This window comes from Plutella xylostella, chromosome 24, assembly GCF_932276165.1.
Source record: "Plutella xylostella chromosome 24, ilPluXylo3.1, whole genome shotgun sequence".
NCBI classification, from domain to species: Eukaryota; Metazoa; Arthropoda; class Insecta; order Lepidoptera; family Plutellidae; genus Plutella; species Plutella xylostella.
Window position 1 is genome coordinate 1,093,897 of NC_064004.1, and position 22,006 is coordinate 1,115,902.

A 22,006-nucleotide genomic window follows, 5' to 3' on the forward strand; every position below is an offset into this window, starting at 1 on the left:
TACTTAACCTAAAAGGCTCAAAGGTTCCCTTAATGCTGGCTGCATTGCCTCGCTGTGTAGCCAGAGAGATTCTTTGAGCCAGATACGATCCCGAGCGTCGGTCTTGGTCTCGCTCTCTGAATCGTCGGCTGAGGCTTGACAAAGACTGTTATGCCTATAGCCCGTTCCGAAAGAATGTATTTTACGCCCTAGCTGGGAATCAAACCCGTGGCTTTCGTTTTTCGGTTATCCATTTACAGTAAAACTATAAAGTCCTGAAAACGGAAGTGGATCCCAACTAATTGTTAGAGACCGTATTTAATCGATTTTTTATATTGATTAAAGCATAAATTCGTTAAAAAGCCATTATCAACGTGTTTTTTTTTATTTTAAAATGTTAACAAATATAAGTAAATAACTGACAATGATAAAAAGTCTTTGCATAATCGCAAACTTTATTGACAGGACTTTATTCACTGACGGGCAATGAAAAAGTTCCACTCACAAAATTCCGACAAGAAAGGAGGCCACTTTTTTCAAACATTCAATTTAAAATTTGAAAATATCATTGTTTTTAGCTGATAATATCCTGATGCTCTGTTAAATGTACTTCAATGTTGCAGAATGCGTCATTAAGCTAGCCTTTTCCGTTTTAGGAGTAATTTGATGCTTTTCTCAGTGGAACCTTTTCATTGCCCGTGAGTGTATTGTACTTATATAGTTTATTTTGGTTCCCAGTTTAATTTGGTACACGTTCACGGGTGTTGCGTTGAAAAGCAATGCGAAAGAAAAGTCTTTGCCATCCACTTTGGAGAAATCTAAACGTAAAAGACCGCGGTGTGTTATTGTTATTAATATTAAGGCCCTGTTTCACAATGTCTGGTTAGTGGCTACCTGTGAGATAAAATACATGCTGTCACTCTCTGTTATTATTTTTTCGACAGTGACAGCATGTATTTTATCTCACAGGTAGCCACTAACCAGACATTGTGAAACAAGGCCTAAGTAAAGTAATTAATTATGAAGTCATTAAAATGTAGCTACAAATAATATAAAACCTCCTACAGCAAAATATATTTGAAATTATGGCTCAGCTGCCGCTACACGGGGTAGTTATCGACGTAGATAAACGTCACTATCGCTATCCGCCAGAAATACAGCGCTGCGTCTAGTGGAACGCCCATTAAACGAAGTTATCTACGTAGATACACCTATCCGCCGCAAATACGGTGATGTGATTGGTAGAACGCGCTATAAACGAGTTTATCGATGTCGATAACAGACTCGTGCCGCGGCAGCTCAAGTTTTTGACTCCTTTCATCTCCGTAGAATATAAGAAGCCCTTTCTCCGAATAGGGAGGTAGTTTATTTTAGATTTTAATTTCATTTTTCAACGAATTAATCTTCACACTTCAATTTAAATTCTAACAGGTTCGAAATAATGAAAGAGAACCACATCCGAGCCATCAAGAACTTCGACGCGGAACAGCCGTACCAACACGCCGTGTACCAGCAGGCGCTGTGTCTGAGCGAGCTGGCGTGGACCAAGGGACAGCTTCTAGAAGCCGCCGAAGGTATGGGCAGTGTGCATGGTGTTCCACTATCTAAGTAGGATAGGATTAATTGGTCTCGCTGCGCCGGGTCTTTAGGGTTTAGGAAATGCCGGTTTGGTTGGTATTGCCTCGCTTCGCTCAGCTCTTTACATTTTAGAAAATGTGGGGTTAGTTTGTGTGGCCTCGCTTCGCTTGGCTCTTTAAAGTTCAGAAAGTGCTGGTGAGGTTAGTATTGCCCTCCCGGCTCTCTTGGCTTTGGGAAATGTAGGATTGATATTTATGGCATCGCTTTGCTCGTCTCTTTACAGGCTGATGCAAAGGTGGTATAGAAAGTAGACCTCCTCCAGGAAGTCATTTTGAGCGACTATTGTTTTAAATTGCCAATGGTGGTAGCTCCATTTCATTAATTTAGCTATTATTTAGCCATCCTTAGCCATATAATTTAATATTATTACAGTACGAACAGCTACCATAGAAAGCAGTCGTACGTAACTTTTAAGTAGTGTACGAACTGTACATTATTTTTAGTCCTTCGAGCCGGATGAACCAGCGACCTATGGATCTAATAAAAGTAAATATGTAAATCATTTTAAATTTTTTCCAGCAATGACCCCGGAGATGCTGAACGACTTCGCGCACCGCTTCATGAGGAAGGTGCACGTGGAGGGGCTGATCTACGGCAACGTGTCCCGCGAGAGGGCGCTCCGCATTGCCACACGCCTGGAAGAGAAGTGAGTGATAAGTCCACCTATTATTTACAGTGCCACAGAAACTAGCGACCGTAAATTTCTTGCTAGATTTTCTTGCGGGCCTTAAATGACGATAAAAAGTTTTCCCGTGGGAATTCCGGGATATTATGTAGCTCATACGTTAGTCCAGGGTAATAGCTACCTACATACCAAATTTCATCGCAATCCGTTCAGTAGTTTTCACATGAGAGCGTGACAAACTTTAGGCGCAATTGACCGACTAAATGAAAGACCGCAATGAGTGAATGAATGGACGAGTGTCGCTCGCTTCATGAGGAAGGTGCACGTGGAGGGGCTCATCTACGGCAACGTGTCCCGCGAGAGGGCGCTGCGGATTGCCACGCGCCTGGAAGAGAAGTGAGGGATAAGTCCACCTTTATAAGCTGACGAAAGTGGCATATTTGTTGCTAAAATTTGCTGAAAGATTGGTATTGCTATAATAAAATATTCTCGTGGGATTTCCGGGATAAAGATTAGCTAGTGTGTTAAAACGGGGTGTATGCTACCTGCATACCAAATTTCATCGCAATCAGTTCTGCAGTTTTTACGTGACAGAGTAACCAATATTCATAATTGAATTTCAGCATTTATTAGTCGTAGAAGTAGGTAGTCTTTTCAAATAATTAATATTGAATACTTTGTTGCAGATTACCAAAAGATGCGATGCCATTGTTGGCTCAACAGTTGCTACTCCATCGCGATGTCGAGTTAGATAAAGGTACGTACCTACTATACTTAGTACACTAAAGTATGAGCCATATGACAGCTGTCAAATACTAAATTTCTATCTGTTATATGTAGTTTTTCAAAGGGAAATGAACTTAATTCATTAGGCATAAACATCTGTCCATCAAATCAAAAGTCATAGGCGTCATCCTAATTAGCAGCGATCATACGATGGCGCGATGCCTTCTCGTCATGCAATAAATTCATATGTTTGAAACTACAGGGTGTTGCAAAAATTGTATACTAAGCCGAAACCAACATGTGCAGCATGTTATATCTAAGCCCAAAAATAAAATCAAAAATTTATTTTCCATAGGAACTTTCTTGGTCACGTCACCTTGGTCTTGGTCATTTTACTGAGTATTTTATTTTTTGTTCCCCAGGCTCATCCTACCTGCGCATAGTGAACAACTCAGTCCACAAATCCTCTTGCGCATCTCTATACTACGCGTGCGGGGGGCGCGCGCCGCGCGAGCACGCCGCGCTCGAGCTGTGCGCGCAGCTCCTGGCCGAGCCCGCCTTCACGCAGCTACGGACTAAGGTAGGTTGTTAGGTTAGGTGTCAATTCTGCCAGAGTCATGTTATAGGGAAAAAACTGTGACAAGAAAAAAATAAGTTCGAGGTTTGCTTCGCTTTAAAAGGTTTTCCCGTGGGAATTCCGGGATAGTAAGTGTCTTATGTGGTAATCCAGGGTATAAGCTATAAATTGCCGTCTATTGTGCTTACTCCTTTTTTGTTATTTAATGTATGCTGTGTGTTTTCTCAATAAAGTTATATTGTATTGTATAAATATACACTCTGTATCATCAAATGGGGCCGAGCGACTACAATTATTTTCTCTCACCACAGGAGCAACTCGGCTACATAGTGTTCAGCGGCGTGCGGCGCTCCAACGGCACGCAGGGGCTGCGCCTCATCGTGCAGGGGGACCGCCACTCCGAGTACTTGGAGGAGAGGATAGAGGCCTTCTTGCACTCTATGGAGGTAATGTACAGGGCGTTGCGAAACGGTGGCGGTTGTCGTGAAGTGGTTGAGTTTTAAATAGTCGTAGAAAACCCTGAATTTTTGTTTCTACTTTGAACAGTAAGTAGGTTTTGTTCACGAATTTACAAAATTTGTGTGACTAAAGTTGTCCAGAATAACCAATATTACCCCGTTTTGCCTTAGCAAAGCTTACTTCTCTAAAGCTATACTTTGTCTACAACTTAAATAAACTATAATTCTTTGTTTTTTTTTTGTGTGTAGTGCTGTACACCAAATAATTAACTTCTATCTTATGCATCTTTTTAACTCTTCTTCCAAACAGGCCTACATAAGAGACATGCCCGAAGAGGAGTTCATCAAGCACCGCTCGTCGCTCGCGGCGCAGAAGCTGGAGCGGCCCAAGCGCATGTCCAGCGCCGCCAGCCAGCTGTGGAGCGAGATCACCACGCAGGTAGGCAATGTTTACTAGACGGGTAGGCAACTGACTGATACTACACTAGAACGATTACAACGTAGGTAGGAAACCTAAGAATATATACAGAAAGATAGCTAGAAATGATAAATGCTTACTTTAATATGGAAATTGTTCCTCAAAGTATGAAAAAGTAATTGTAATTTTTACTTTCATCGTACCCGGGAGCGCAATGTCAGTCCCTTATTTAGACGATATGGTTATTAGCGCCCTCGCTACGCCTAACCTCGGGGTCTGAAGAGCTGCCAACCACCGGTAACATAAGTATAAATTCTAATATAATTGTGTGACAATTAATTATCGCCATGTTGTTCCAGTTGTACAACTTCGACCGTGCGCGTGTCGAGGTTGAGCAGCTGCAGACTATCAGCAAGGAAGAACTGTTGGAGTTCTTTATGGTAAGACAATTACAGTTTTCTTTTCTTAGGAATAGATATAGGGTTTGGGTGGACCAGGTGTCGACTCCTGGGTTGACGTACGTTGAGGTTCAACTATACTTACTTCATGTAAGGTGGAGTGTAAGCTGAATCAAATAAAGCCGCCAATTAAAAAAAAAACTTCCGTTTGAAAGCGTTTTTTTTTAAACTGCCACGGTTTATTTTTATATTTTTATATAAGTTATAAATCCCACCGAATACCCATTATACCCAATACCTAGAATGTGAAAGTTGAGGTCGTTTCAGCCAGGAACGGGCATTTTTGGCGTTTTTACGTAAACTTTCAGATTGTAAACTTATACAACCTTCCTTCCAGCGTCACATAAGCGCGGACTCTGACAGCCGGCGCAAGTTGTCAGTGCGCGTGGTGGCCACCGCAGGTGCCGACCCCGAGCCGAAGGAGGCCACGGAGAAGGAGGAGAAAGCACGGGTAATTTGTTTTTTACTCATACATATATTATAGCTACAGGTGGAGTTTTATCATTCCGACCGTCGTACGTTGCCAGGTTAATTTAAGATTTAGATTTCGGGGTTTTTTTACGTTGGTTAAGTTTATTATAACCTCAAAATATTACTATTGTTCATCTAACTGAATGAATGACGGCACCGTAGCTTAGGCGGTAGTGAGCTGCTTCCGAAGCTTGGGGCCGCGGGTTCGAATCCCGCCCAGGGCAAACATTCGTGTGATGAGCACTTGTGTTTGCCTTGCGTCTGGTTCTCGTTTAACTATTTAATATGGTACCTATCTACCTATCTGTAATGTATTTGTATAAATACATCAGCTGTCCGACACCCATATCACAGGCTCTGCCTTGTTTGGAGTCGGATGGCCGTGTGTGAAATGTTCCCAAATATTTATTATTATTATTTATTAACTCCTTTCTCTCTCTCCAGCCTACCCTCATCACAGACCTGGTCGAGTTCAAGAATCGTCGCTCTCTGCACCCGCACCCGGCGCCCCACACCAACATACCGCGCAAAGGAGCGCACTGCAAGCTGTGAGCGACCGGGTTCCGGCACGCTGGTTTAGGTTAATCAACGGTTAACCTCTAAAGACACATACAATCGCGAGCTATGATATAATTTCCACTGGTATAGTATAGGGGACATAACTTCATTATTACGTTTCCCAGAATATACACCCTAGGTTATTGACGTTGATAAACTTGTTTAATGAGCGTTCCGCCAATCAAAAGCCGTATTTATGGCGAATCGCGATATATGAACGTTTATTTATGTCAATATCAATGGGGCCTTACCATCAAAGCTTTATAGACATGCTAAATGCTGCCTAGATCTAGATTCTTGGCTCCACTTTTATACCTATTTCCGGAGTTAAAGAGTTTCTAGTGTTAAAGTACAGTTTAATTCATGATTATAAAGCTATTCGGAAACTGGCAAAGGTGTAAAACATGCAAAAAATTCTTTTGAAAATGACATTTAATAAAAGTAAATACTTTGTATAGTATTTCTCTTCTGTAATAATTAAATAAGTTAATACTTATATTAAGTGTGTGTAATAATTTTAAGTGTGATGTGTAAAATTGTTCCCTCAAATTATTATTTTGTTGTTAATATAGAATTTATTTTATTTATGATTTCTTTTCTTTACTACCCTTTCTTCCTATTGAAATATTTAAATGTTTCGCAATTCGCATGTTAGTGCAGTCCTATATATGGCACCCCAGTGCAGCGATCACAGGATTCGATACTATTTTCGAATCTACACAAACATAATATGGAAAAACAAATGTCACTTTTGGAACTGCCAAAATTTGCCTTACATTTTGACAGTGAGAATTGACGATACTTTTCTTTTTCCATAATATGTTTGTGTAGTTTCGAAAATAGTATCGAATCCTGTGATCGCGCCTCTGAGGTGCAGAGGGTCTGCCACTTCGGTTGTACTTCTGGCCTCATTCTATCGGCTCGTAGCTTGCTATCGACCCATCATTAATTCGCAAATGCTTCCTAAAAATGCTCTTCTACCATTACTGTCGTCGAAACATAATAGGCCCGTTTGGACAGCTCCAAAATGAATGGGATGACAGCTGGTGTCAAACCTAAATCATGAAAAAACTAAAAAATAAGTAACTTTTCGTGCTTTAAAAGTTCTTTTTAAGCCAGATTATGTGTCTTTTTATGTATTTCATCAAGTAAATCAAGAGTAAATAGCAAATTTGTGTCCAAACGGGCCTATTATATTTCGACGACTGTAAGTACCTATATTCTTCTAACCTCAAAATCTTAACTCTATTCTAGTATAGGGAAAGGCGTTAAACCTTTCTACGTCTTGCTTTCCTTCGTACAGACTGTCAGTATTGTCACTGTTCCATCCCGCTGTAGGCAGACAGTTTGTGTAAACAAACAAGAAATAAAACATGCTGAATCTACAGGGTGGTGCAAATTTTTTTTTTAGCGAAAGCTAATTTGCAAAATTTATTTCAACATCATTCATTCTCTTTTGCAACATCCTGTATGTTCGGTACCGACGAACACTTTAATAATTGTATGTGGGTAGGTTCTTATATTTGTATGTGGGTAGGTTCTTTTATTTTTGACAGTCTCCCAGTCGTTGGCAGCCTCTCGTCGGGTTATCTGCTCTTGTATTTCGGCGCGATCTCGATATTCGCAATATTTGTATTTTCGGTTAAATATTACCAGCTGCTATTAGGCATTACATTTGTGTATACGATTATAAGTGGACATGTTATTTTGTGTGTGAGAACCTCAAGATTAAAACGGATTACTCAAGCATCGGGAGGGCCCTCCACGCCGAGCTTTGGACCTTGAACCTTCACGTGAGCAAAAACCTATATAATATTTATTTTATTAAATATATTTATCCAACACTGTATATTAAAATAACCTGGGTTGTACAAATAAAGTGTTGGTAAAATATATTAGGTACGTTTGAAATGGTTATAGGTAGTTAGTTAGTTAGGTACCTAAGTACTTAATTATACTTACCGAAGTAATTGTTGGTGTAGAAACTTTTTACAAAGCAAGAATGGCCTAGAAATATGCAGGTAGGTAGGTAAGTAACCTAGAATTTATAATAAAGTATTTCATCTTCGCTTTCTGTGTTTGATTTCTTCATCTCACTGTGCACTAGGACCAATGCCTCCTCGTTATATATCATTCTGTTCCCGACACACCCTGCATGGGCAGTCAGCGACTGCAAAACTGACAGGATTTCACCAAGGCGACAATAACAAACAAATGTCGCGGCGCGGGGATAAGTCGACATTGTAAGTTAGGGTGCTTACATAAAGAATCGGGTTCCCTGTATCTACCCGTACCTACCGGTAACTTGATTAGGTATGCCAAAGCGCTCACTGGGAGATTTAAAACCGGGAAATGCTCTACAGAAAGATAAACAGCAGGCTACCGGTACCGGTAGATATAGGGAACCCAGTCTCTCTATATGTATAAGCACATTTAGGCATAATTCCCTGCGTCTGAAAGCCGCCGCGAGACGCCGAGCCGCCTCGACCCCAGCGTTGGGCGGAAAGCCTACACATACACTAAGTTACGTTGGGTACTTACACATTACATTGAATGCATAGAATGTTAAACTTACCTAACATTGTCTTATTGAATAATATCTGGTAAATTTTTCCGTATCTACTTACACAATTTTATTTGAGAACTTTTCACACAAAAAACCTTTATTCAGCATATTTTATTATTAACTCAACATTATTGTAGTTGTGTGGAGGAAAATTCTCGACATCATTTTCGCGGTGCAATAACTTTGGCGCAAACAGCCAGTTTCCCGCCCTGCAGTTGACAGCTGACGGATGGCCGCCATTTTGCGAATATTTATGGACGCTATAAAAATATTTGCACACGTTTGGGGAAATTTATGCGTTTTGGAACGGTTGGACATGTCGGATCATATTTTTTGTTATTGGGTCACTTTAGATTCACTCAGCTAATGGATTGGATTTTTATATAATCTACAATACAGGGTGTTCCAAAAATGGTAAGTAGGTATAATAAGCTGCAAAGGGGTTTGGGCTGCACTTTGTCGGATAAACATTAATTTGTCTTACGTCTTTTAGGAATTCGTGAAAAAAGAGTAAGAGACCAACAATATGTTAATAGTGAAGCACAAAAAAACACAGATTTTCAAAAGTCGTGACTAGTAATGTGTTGACAAAAGTTGTTCAGTAGAGCGATCCGGAAAAAACGCAGCACATTCTATTCGATAGTCTATTCGAAAGTGCTGTCAACCTGTCAACAACAAAATGGCGGTGTATAGATTTGCGAAAGTTTGACAGCTATCATTCCATAGGTCATTGTCAGAATAATATTATGTACTATGTGGTCATTCTTTTCGAAACTCATTCGAAAGGTAAAAAGTGTTCGAAAGTGCTGTCAAGTTGACAATAGTCGCACTCGCATTCGATTCTATTCGTTAGCTCGAATTTTCGTGATACGGGTACAGAATGACCCTGTACGGGCCAATAGCCGTACATTTTGCTATGTTAACAGTTTTAACTTAGTGACCTAAATTAAGTCAGTTCTTGTCCGTCAACAACCGCGCGCGACACGTACTCATCCTCATATTATTATAGAATAGTTATCAGTTTAAATAAATCAAATTAAGTATCATAAATTACACTTCTTTTATCATTTCTACCATCTTGTCATATTGGTGTGTGGACCTGGCCCTCACAGACCCTACGAGTCACTCCCTTTCGGCTTGCTATAAGTACTTACTTAGCAGGCGCGGATCCAGACCTCAAAATAGGTGATGGGCAAGTCTAAAAAAGTGGTTTTGCCTAACCTTGATTAAGGTGCTGATAGCTGTTTTTTTTGTATTTTGGTAGTGATGATATAATATATTTTTTGCATATAGGCCCGCCCCCTTTACATTGGGACTAACATAACACTCTGGCGAAAAGTGGGTGCAGCAATGCACCTCTGCCTACCCCGTAAGGGAGTAGGTACATTAGTACAAGGCGTGAGTGCGTGTTTTTTTTTTGTATCTCAAACTTTTGGATTAAACATTGTTAAATAATGAATAATAATTTTTCAGTTTTTGAAAATTTTGTACGACTAATGTTTGTGTTACGGCAAAAGTTACTATGCAACGTATACAACGGGAGTAAATTCTCATTTAAACTAGGCTTATTTTATCTCGATAGGCCAAATAGTTTTTTTTTAAATGATACTTAACTTTTATTGACAAAACAGTTTTCCTAAATACTTAATGACGGTGCGTCCGCAATATTGAAGTTATTTAACAGCGCATAAATATATTGCTAACTAAAATTGTGAATACCTATTTTGATTAAATTTTAATCATTAAAAAAGGTTTAAAAAAAATGGGTCATTCAGTGTCGACATTTTGTAAGTGGAACTTTTTTAGTGTTCGCGAGTCTCGTAAGTACATTAAGAAAGCTAAAGTTTATACGTTTCTTTGTTTTGCTATAGGTACAACATGTTGTTTTTCGAACCCGACAAACATTAAGGGGGATTCTACGAGTAATTTCATCGTGAAAAAACCCCCATATGTGGGGTCAAATCTCAATATTCTAGAAATAGCGGCCATTTTAAAGTTTAGTTACTAAAATTTTTCTTCTTCTTCATAGAAAATCATATCTCGAGATTTAGACGCCTTACGGACATGAAATAAAATGCTTTTATCCGCAAAAAGTCATCTCTATCCAATAAAAATATCCACAACGGGACGATAAGAATAAAAACGAATATCTCTGTACGACAGCTGCACATGGCTTAGCTCCAATAATTACTATACCAACTAGAAACGATAGGTGTATAGATCACATTCTTATTAAATCCAAAAGTAAAGCAGTAGCTCTCGTATGTAAAACCTCAATGTGTGATCATGATTTACCCATGGCTTTTATATCTACAAATAAAAAAATCATGAACAGTAGCAAACGACAACATCTAAAAACAGACTACGAAGCGGTAGCGGAGGATCTAAAACAGACAGACTGGACTGACATTATTTCTTCACGCGACGTCAACGAGGCAACTAACAAGTTCTCAGTTTTAGTCAAAAACTCTATTGACAAACACACTAAACTAGTAACAGTTAGCCGCTCAAAAATTAACTCCAAACCCTGGATCACTCCAGGCCTAATACGCTGCATGGTCCACAGAGATCGATTGCATCTTAAAAGTAGAAAATCTCCTAACAACGCAACAGACAGACTCATATACACCAGATACCGTAATTTTTACAAGAATGTCCTGCGCAAAGTCAAAGCACAATACGAAAACAACCTGCTAAATGACTGCAAAGAACATCCAAAAAAGTTATGGAACGCAATTAAAACAATCTGTGAAATAACGCCAAAACATAATCCAGCTACTGAGATAATTTCAACTCAAGACAAACATGACTCAATCAACAAATGCAATGATCACTTTGCAACTATAGGCTCAGTCTTGGCTAGTAAAATAGTTTCATTAACTGGAAAAACGGAGATTGAACTTGCTGCCCTAGTGAAAAGTACATCTACCCCAACATCATCTTTCTTTTTTCAACCCACCGACCCTCAGGAAATATCTGAGTACATCAAGCAACTCAAAAATGAAAGCGCCCCGGGACTGGACGGCATTAAAAGCCCGCTCATTAAAATAATATGCAAACACATAATCGAACCTTTTGCGCACATTTGCAACTTAAGCCTGTCCAATGGCTGTTTTCCTGAGATTTGGAAAACTGCAACAGTCACACCTATATATAAGGCGGGTGATAAATCCTGTCCCTCTAATTACAGACCTATCTCACTACTCTCTTTACTCTCTAAACTACTCGAAAAAATTGCAAATAACAGACTCACCTCGTACCTAGAGCAAAATAACTTATTATCCGACATCCAATTCGGCTTCAGGCGGGGGCGCTCCACAGAGCACGCAGTCTCACAACGTTTAGACATTGTCACCTCTCACTTAGACAATGGGAGATGCTGCCTGGGTGCTTTTCTAGACCTAGCAAAAGCATTCGACATGGTATCGATACCTATTTTGACCCAAAAATTAGAAAACCTAGGCATAAGGGGACAAACTCTCTCATGGTTTAAAAGTTACCTTACCAACAGAAAACAGCTTACCAAAATTACTGACACTACAAGTGACCCATCAGCCATTAACTATGGAGTACCGCAGGGCAGCATTCTTGGGCCAACGCTATTCATTATTTATATGAATGACATAAGCAATGTCCTAACCTCCAACAAAGCCAAAATTGTATGCTATGCGGACGACACAGCTATGCTTTTCTCGGGAGACGATTGGGATGAGACATATAGACAGGCAGAGATTGGCCTCACTCAAACTGCAACTTGGCTTTCACATAATCTCTTGACCCTCAACATATCTAAAACAAATTATATATGTTTTCATAAAACTAAAGCGTCTGCACCCGATCCAGCTCTTAAGTTAAAAATGCATATGTGTCAACATCAACTACAACCCTGTTCTTGCGAAACTATCCAAAGGCTATCTTCCTTAAAATATCTCGGAGTAATCTTGGACGAAAAAGTGAACTTTAATAAACACATAGAATACACCTCTGGCAGAGCAAGAAAGCTAATTCATATTATGCGCTTACTCCGCAACGGTGCAGAGTTAGATACTCTTCGTAACGTATACATGGCACTCTGTCAATCAGTCCTAGGATACTGCATCACATGCTGGGGTGGAGCGTCTAAAACAAGTATGTTAATATTAGAAAGAGCGCAGCGGTCCATACTGAAAGTAATGCTCAAAAAGCCGAAACGGTATCCCACAACTCAAATATATGCCGACTGCCAAGTGCTAACAATGAGACAACTATTTATTTATCGCACATGTCTACAAGTACACCGCAATACAATTAACTCCACGGACTATCCCATTCTCTTATCCAAAAGAACATTTAAATTGCCCGTACATGCCACAAACACAAGGTTCGCTCAAAGGTTTCCCAATTTTCTTCGCCCACATACATACAACAAAGCTATAAAACACTGTAGTATGAATAATGCTACAATGAAGGAGGCAAAGGATACCATGAAAAAATGGCTCACTGGTTTGAATTATGACCAAACTGAGGACATTATTTGTATAACGGAATGACCTTGAAACCCTTTATAGGACCGTTCCTATCTGTGTAATAATCTGGAGTAAGTACATATACTTTGCTTATATATTTATAAACTTATATTTTATATATATTAACTAATGTTTATTTGACTTTATTTATCCTTAACTATTATATATATTTTTTCCTATAAAAGTGTACAAGCGAGCCTAAATTCTATCCTACATTCTGCTTAACTTAGGTTTTAGGTTTTAAGTTTAATTTGGTTAGTTTAAAATCTAAATTGTTAATTAATGTCATTTAATGGTCCATAATTTTATTATAAAGCCACCTAACGAATACCTGACCAAACAATACAAATAACCTGCCTACCGTCCCCCACGATACGGGTTGTACCTAGTGTAGGGGACACTGTCAACACTATATAGATCAACTCCTCACCAAATTATTGTAACCACCAGACTATTGTAAAAACGTTTTATGGGTGCCAATAAATGATTTTTATTTTATTTTATTATTATTTTACAACTGCTAAAAAGTTACATAAAATAAGTTAAAAGCACCTAATCTAACAGTTTTGACAAAAAAAAACAGAAAAAAAATACATTTACTTGAATAACTTTAAAAATCACCCTCCTTAGATGTTATTTTTATGTATTTGGGTGAATATTTGAAAACGAGTGTTTTTGCCTCATTTACCTGGCATTTTTCAAAATTGAACTCTAGCCCTTTTGCTGTAAACTCGTGCTTAGGGGAATCGAAGATTACCTATATAATGTGATTTGCCTCATGTTTTGACGAGTAGTTTGTGAGATACGGTAAGTGAATTAATGAGCCTGCCAAACGAATGAGGAATAAGCCAGAACAATGAGAACATGCAGACATATAAATTAGGCTCGGCCAGATCAATTATAAATTATTCATTACCTCGTAATAAATAAAGTCTAATTCAAAAAATGTTTATTCAATCAAGTTAAGTAAAAAATGTTTTTAAACATAAAATCAAATACAGATCTTCTAACATTATTTTAAACACAACCAGCATTTTTTAAAATAAATCAGTCAGGATAATTAAAAATAATATGAGATAGTTAGGTAACATGCTCTTAAAAATAACACAATATTTAATCGTTTCGAGGTAAATTAAATTCTTTACAATACTCAGTCTTTTAACACAAACTCAACGTCACTCAATCAAATTTAATCTTCTCAACCCATTGGAAATTAAAAACAAATGTAATAATCGAAGAATCTAAAGCGAAGAAGGTAAGTGATTGTCTATCAACATTGAGTACGACCGAGTCCGCGTTGTTTTATGTCTATCAATCTAAAACAGACTCTTAAATATACAAGGTGTTGCAAAAAGGGTATACTAAGCCGAAACCTACATGTGCAGCATGGTATATCTAAGCCCGAAACTGTAATCAGAATTTCAAAATTCGTGAAAAAAATTATTAATTTTTCATAAAAACTTTGTTGGTCACGTGACTTTTACTATGGAAGAAAAAATATTTTTTTCGCGAATTTCCAAATTCTGATTTCAGTTTCGGGCTTAGATAGATATACCATGCTGCACATGTAGGTTTCGGCTTAGTATACCAATTTTGCAACACCCTGTATTTATTTCTTGGTAACAAGATAGTGCCAAAAAATTACCGAAGGAAATTACTTGGTAGGTATCTACTTAGGTGGGTAATCTAGATACCTACTACTACTAATAGGTAGATTTGATTGAGAATGTTGAGCTATGGATGATAACATAAAATCTCATAACACATAACATTAAGGATGTTGTAGGATATTATTATGTAGATATTTATCAACCTACCACCACTGCCACTAGCTTCATCTCTTTTTGTTTCTTTGGCTTTTCTTTTTCTTGGTGCTAAAATAGAAGGTGATAGTGGCCGGTCATCGCTATCCTGAGACAAAAAAAAACATATTTTTTGGATGGACCAGTAGGAAATTTAATAATACTAATACTCAGCTACGGCCGCCCGCGCAGAGGCAAACCAATAAGGAGATGGCCGGACGACCTGGACACCTTAAGCAAGGACTAGCGTGAGCAGGTCCAAGACAGGGATAATTGGAAAATTCAATGAGAGACCTTTGCCCAGCATTAGGACATGATAGGCGGATAAAAAACCCTCCCCGCGCGCGCGCAAACAAGTAAACATCTAAATCGTTACGCTCCTACATAAATATTAAATAAACGTATAAAAAGTGATATTTACATATTAAAAGTTATACCAGTAAGTTCAGCTTAAACTTAGCTAAAGAACTATGTAAAAATAGTGAAAGTGCTTGATTATCTTGTGCATTATTTCTAACAATTTATATTCAAAACGTTCGGTTTCTGTGTGAGTGACAAATCACTGGTCAGTGACCGGGCAACGACCGACCTTGAAAAGTAAAGGGTAACGGCAACGGTGACATCAATTTCGCAGATACATATGTTATAATTGCGGTGTTCGCTCATATGTAATTTGGCGTACTCGTTAAGGCGCCAGCACCTCACGGTTGAGACCAAGGTTCAATTCCCACTCCTGGACAACTTTTTGTTTTATTTTTAAATTCATTGAGTATTGATACATCTGAGAAATACATCGCAATGAATTGTTTTACCTGTACTCACCCGATTGCAGAAAATGAATTACTTCAATGTTCAACCTGCCAAAATTTCTTTCATTACGGTTGCAATAACATGACGTTAGCAATGTATAAAGATAATTACATCAAAAAACGCCTGCCATGGTACTGCCACAAGTGCACCAGCAGTGTAACTACACGCCGTAGAAACGATGCAACACCTATACGGTCCTCTTTCGGAAACCAGTCCCCCATATCAACGGAAGCACCCTCGACTTCTAAATCAGGGCAGGACTCTATTACCATTGATAAATTTAGCGCACTACTAGAGACGAAGCTAGACCAAAAGCTTGACAGTATTAGGAATGCAATTACTCGCGATATAACGGCAGCAGTGGTCCGTGAGATGAACTCCGCTATTGAAAAACTTAAAATAGAATTTACGCATACAACGGACTTCCTGGCCCAAGAGCAAGCAGACCTTAAAAAAGATATAACTCAGGCAAACGCCCGAATAAAATCGATAGAAACTGAGAATAACATTCTGAAATCGGATCTACTGTCTACTAATCGTCGTCTAGCTACATTGGAGAGAGCCTCGCGGAGTCACAACTTAGAAATACATTGTGTGCCGGAGAAACGTACAGAAAACTTATTCTCGCAGATGAAAAGCCTGTGTGAAATTTTGAACCTATCAGTTGCGGATCATGAAATTTGCTCAGTAAGGAGAGTGGCTAAATTAAACCCTGCAAGTACTCGCCCTCGCAACATTCTTCTGACGCTATCTTCCGAACGACAGAGAGAAAATTTTATTTCAGCCTACAAAAGATTTAATAGATCCAATAGTTCAAACCCACTCAACTCATCACATCTCGGAATTCAAGGTGAAAGCAAACAGATATACCTGGCCGAACATGTATCTCCGGAATGCAAGGAACTGCATGCCGCGGCAAGGAAAATGGCCAAAAATCTATCTTACAAATATGTGTGGGTTAAATATAATCGTGTTTATGTGCGTAAGGACGACATATCTCCCCCTTTGTATGTGAAAGACTTGGACTTCCTAAATAGTTTAGCTTAATTTTATTAAGTGTAGTCATAAGTTATCATTATTTTCTGTGGTTATAATGCATATATTCTGTCCATATTACTTTCTATAATGTACAACATATATTATCAAAATGTCAATAGAATAAGAAGTAAAACCACTGATGTTTACCTTAATATATTAAATAGCAATTTTGATATTATTTGCCTTACTGAAACTAATTTGAATAGTAGTGTATTTGATGGTGAAGTCCTTGACAACAGATACAATGTGTTTAGAAGAGATCGTTATACATCAAGTAGCAGTAAATCTGATGGTGGAGGCGTCTTAATTGCTGTTCAAAAACATTTAAACGTATTACAACATCACAGTATGAGTAGCGATGTTGAAGATATCTGGATATCCATCCTACCCAACTCCCCCTCCAGCCCAAAAATCAATCTATGTGTATGTTACCTCCCCCCTGACTTGCCCAATGATAAATCAACTTCTTTTTATAATAAATTACAAAATAATTTACTCGAGAACCATACCTCAGATATCAATTTAATAATTGGCGATTTTAATATCCCAACTCTATCCTGGCATAGCATGGCTAATGATCCAAACATACTGAAACCCTCAAGTCCGTCTGACTTCAGGTCTACTCTCCTTGTTAGTACTCTCGCACTTTGCAACTTGTCCCAATTTAATAACGTGCCTAACAAAAATGGCCGATGGCTTGACCTTGTATTATCTAATAAGCAATCCATTGCAGTGACTGAAACCGATCCAATTTCTAGAGTTGATAGGCACCATCCCCCACTTTTAATTGAACTAGATAATTCCTCGTTGTCCTCAAAGGGGATTAAAACAAAAAAACGCCTTCGTTTAAACTTCGAAAAGGCCGACTATGTAAAAATACGTCATGAACTTACTGCTGTAGATTGGAGCGTAGTACTTTCCGATGATGACATAGATCTGGCGGTAGAGTCTTTTTATGAAGAATTGCACAACATTATTATTAAACACGTTCCGCTTAGTAAAGATGACTCGCACATTTACCCAGTTTGGTTTAGTCCTCCTCTTAAACACTGTTTAAACGAAAAGCTGAAGTACCACAAGCGATTCAAAAAGTTTGGCAATCCGAGGGACTATGATACCTACGCTATGCTCCGTACTAGATCAAAAACCCTTATGAAATCCTGCTATAAATCTTTTATTAGTTCTACTGAAGCCTCTCTAGAAGGGAACATTAAATCGTTTTGGAGATTTATAAATAACAGAAAGGGTAAAAAAACCATTCCATCTAGCATGTCACTTGGTGCTAAAACTGCAACGGATAGCCAAGGTATAACCGAACTATTATCAGAATACTTTGCCTCAGTTTTTGAGAAACCGTCTTCACCCACTCAGCAATTTCAGCTTGATAACATGGTTAATGACTCTCTATCAAAAATTATTTTAACAGAGGCTGAAGTAATTAGAAAAATTAAAAGTCTTGACACTAATAAGGGTGCTGGGCCCGACAAAATACCGGCTAAGTTCATAAAGAATTGCTGCGATCAACTATCATATCCCTTAACATTATTATTTAATCGTTCCCTAGAAACGGGTGTTTTCCCATCTTGCTGGAAGTTGGCGCATGTCGTACCAATACATAAGGCCGGTGATAATACTAACTGCGAAAACTATAGACCTATAAGTATCCTATCGTGCATCGCCAAATTATTTGAATCGTTAGTGTACAACTTCTTTTTCAGCCATATTAAGCCACTATTGTCTGAACACCAACATGGGTTCGCTAAGGGAAAATCCATCTCCAGTAACCTCCTGGAATACAAAAACTACCTTTGCACAGCTTTTTCTAGAAGAGGACAAGTCGACTCTATATACACTGACTTTAAAAAGGCCTTCGATAAAGTAAACCACTCCTTGCTTTGTACGAAATTGTCGTGTTATGGAGTCCATGGTAGTCTTCTGCGTTGGGTAGAGTCTTATCTACATAAAAGGAGCCAGTTGGTTGCTATTGGTGGTTACCAGTCCTCTCCTGTTTTGATTGATTCTGGGGTCCCACAAGGCTCTCACCTGGGTCCTTTGTTCTTCATTGTTTTTATCAATGATCTCATTCATAGATTGTCATGTAGGTGTCTTCTATACGCGGATGACTTAAAAGTATTCCATAGTATTGAGACTGACAATGACTGTGCTCTGCTGCAAAGGGATGCTGATGCAATTTCTGAATGGTGTCATGCAAACAATATGTATCTCAATGTGAGTAAATGTTTTATTATTACATTTACAAACAAAAAAGCTTATATAAAAAACAAATATAAACTTGAAGGCCAGGTATTAGAACGCAAAACAGTGGCGAAGGATCTTGGAATCCTATTTGACCAAAAACTAACGTTTAGAGACCACTACGATCACATTATAAACAAAGCTTATGGTATGCTAGGGTTCGTAGTGAGATCTACAAAAGGATTCAATAACCCAAATAGTTTTATTTATTTGTATAACGCCCTAATTCGGAGTGTTCTGGAATATGGCTCTATAATTTGGTCTCCGCACTACGCGGTGCACTCTGAACGGATTGAAGGAGTCCAGAAAAAAATGCTTCGAATTTTGAGCTTCAAATCAGGTTACGGTCGAAGTTTGATTTCATACACTCAGCGACTAGGTCAATTTAATGTAACACCTCTTTATGTTCGTCGCATGCATCAGGACTTAATATATATATCTCCATAAAATTATACATTCCGTTATAGACTCCCCCACATTGCTGTCATTGATTAATTTCAACACAAAACCAAACCCCCGACATCCCAAACCATTCCACCTTCAATCTTATAAAAATAATATTTCATTTTTTAACCCTATTGCAAGAATGTGTCGTCTATATAATGATTACGCCAGCACAAAAGATTCTGTTGTTGATGTTTTCGATCCAAAAGTTATCAGATTTAAAAGGCAAGTAAGAATGTTAAAATTTGATACAGAGTAACTATATTATTATTATTATTATCACTTTTAAGTTTGCATGTAAGTTTATGTTTTAATAACTTTATATTTATATAGTACCTAAATTAATTCACCTACTACTAGTGTATAATTAAATATGTATACCTAGGATGTTAAATTAGTGCTTTTGTTTACATACGCTTTCCAGGATGTGTATACATACCTCGGTAGTTGATCTAGATTGTATCTTAGAAGCTTAAAACTGTGTACCATGTTTTGATTAACTGCTGTTTTGTGTACCATATTGATAAATAAATAAATAAATAAAAAAAAAAAACTGAAAGGATCGCATCAGAAATTAGGTATAATTTGTCAGAAAAAATAGGTCACCAACATAGCTCTTAAATCTGCAGGCTGATGTGCAGTGGGCCGGTCATATCTACCGAATTTTACGACTATAACTTTATATCTTCTAGAGGGCGCCTATAATCATCGCGCAATTGATACGCTTCTAACGATACCTCATACATCAAAATATATCAAGCCGTTTAGGCTACAGGAGGCCACAAAGAAACGGACAAGTAAACATACGACATCCTCCTCCGGGTCCAGTCGGGTAAAAAGTTAATAACTATTTTATTTTCGTACCATGTTGGCACTGGGTTTTCTCCTCTTTAAATGTTCACTCACTGTTATAATTAAATATGTTAATTTATTTTACTACACTTAACTTGTATCTTATCATATACGTCCAACAGTACATACCTAAGAAGACTTAATATGAGAGACAATAATAATATCTAAAAATAATTGCAAAATAATCGATTATTACATAATAATAATCAAGCCAATTATATCGATTATATCGATAGTATTGGCTTGATTCCGGTATCGATTTAATCGATAGTATTGTCGAGATTATACAATTATAATCTATAATCAATATCGATACTATCGATCTAATCGATATTATCGATAGTAGAATCGATTTTTAGATTATTGGGGGGGGGTCAATCGATTAATCGATAATCGATTATCCTGCAACACTAATCTGAACATGACCTGTCAAATTTGTTTGTTTATTCTTCTTTATTTACCAAACGTCAATTTATGGCATTGACTGGTCTAGTTTCGCTAGGCTCAAACCAACCTACTTACTTACTTATACTTATTCCCAATCTCCGCTGGGGAGCAAAGGGCCGAAGTGAAGCGCCACCATTCTTTACGATCTTAGGCCAACTACTTACATCCGCCCAGACATCCCCACCTGGCATATTTCCTTTTGACAGAGTGCTGCCATGTTTCGACTCGCGGTCTGCCGAGTCTTCGTTTACCGCCTTCGAGATGCCATGTCAGTGCTTCCTTTGGGACGTTTTCAGTACGCCTGAGTACGTGTCCAAACCAGCCTAGCGTAGACATAAGTCTTTAATTATAATTGGTCTGGCATCAACAAATTCATCTGGCATTATGTACCAGATAAAAACAGACAAATGAGTGGCAGATAAATGAGTTTTTACATAAAAACAATAAATTATTAATTAAATTGTGAACTTAATCATCTACCTTGTTATGGAAAAAGGTAGAATACAGTGTGATCACGTATGTGGTTAAGTAACGAAACAGAAGTATCATCAGCAAGCATGTAGGGCAGGACATATAAATTAGGACACTTACCGTACAAAGTCCAGATTATCTGCTTGCTATCACAATTTATCGTCGTCACAAATCGCACGCGGACGGTGCACTCTGCCGGCAGACGGGCGGTGGACTGACCTGATTGAACTCGAACGCAAGTTCAAAAATATTCAACCCTTCAATGGTGGCGTTCGTGAAAAGACACGGCCAGACAAATTAGTTTTTATGGTGCGGACGTTTTGAAAAGCTTAATAACTTTTATTGTATTATATTTAGAGGACAATGAATATTAAGGACTTCACGAGTAGGTATATATTGAAATATAAAGGATTTATATTTTAATGTTTTCAAAGCGAACATTGTAAGACTTATGAACTAAAATGTATACGAAATTGGAGTTTGGACGCGCCATATAAATGGGATTTGAGTGTTATCTGGTCATACATTTTTTTATTTTTTTATGAATCGTTGTAAAACTGTAAATAGGCCTTGATAGAGAATTTCATTTTACATGTACCATACAAATATAGCCTCAAAATTCGAAAAAATAAGTAGATTCTCCCGATGAAAACTGACAAATTTAGCGCTCCAAATATTCACCCATTTATTGAAAAGTATTTGAAATAAGCTACACAATGATACCAAAACCGTATCACTACGTCGAGGCAGTCGAAAATTATTGAAAGTTCAAAACACACCTAACGGAGCGCCGCAGCTCAGGTGTAGCAATCCATTGAGTGAAAGAGTATTAAAGAGTATTAGATTGTAAATGAAATCAACTTACATGAGCTCCGTTAGGTGTGTTTTGAACTTCAATAATTCTTGA

At 38.1% G+C, this 22,006-nt stretch overlaps 1 protein-coding gene across 1 annotated transcript in view; it reads left to right on the plus strand.

The window, feature by feature from the left end:
• Nucleotides 1-6,350, plus strand: part of LOC105398789 (insulin-degrading enzyme) — a 33,899-nt gene extending 27,549 nt beyond the window's left edge. Inside the window, exons 19-27 of the mRNA XM_048629866.1 lie at nucleotides 1,411-1,553; nucleotides 2,137-2,263; nucleotides 2,929-2,999; nucleotides 3,391-3,548; nucleotides 3,857-3,991; nucleotides 4,314-4,442; nucleotides 4,781-4,861; nucleotides 5,217-5,330; nucleotides 5,795-6,350. Of these exons, the coding sequence (XP_048485823.1) occupies nucleotides 1,411-1,553; nucleotides 2,137-2,263; nucleotides 2,929-2,999; nucleotides 3,391-3,548; nucleotides 3,857-3,991; nucleotides 4,314-4,442; nucleotides 4,781-4,861; nucleotides 5,217-5,330; nucleotides 5,795-5,902 (1,066 nt within the window). The 3' untranslated portion in view covers nucleotides 5,903-6,350. The remainder of the gene's footprint in view (nucleotides 1-1,410; nucleotides 1,554-2,136; nucleotides 2,264-2,928; nucleotides 3,000-3,390; nucleotides 3,549-3,856; nucleotides 3,992-4,313; nucleotides 4,443-4,780; nucleotides 4,862-5,216; nucleotides 5,331-5,794) is intronic.
• Nucleotides 6,351-22,006: the final 15,656 nt, after the last annotated feature.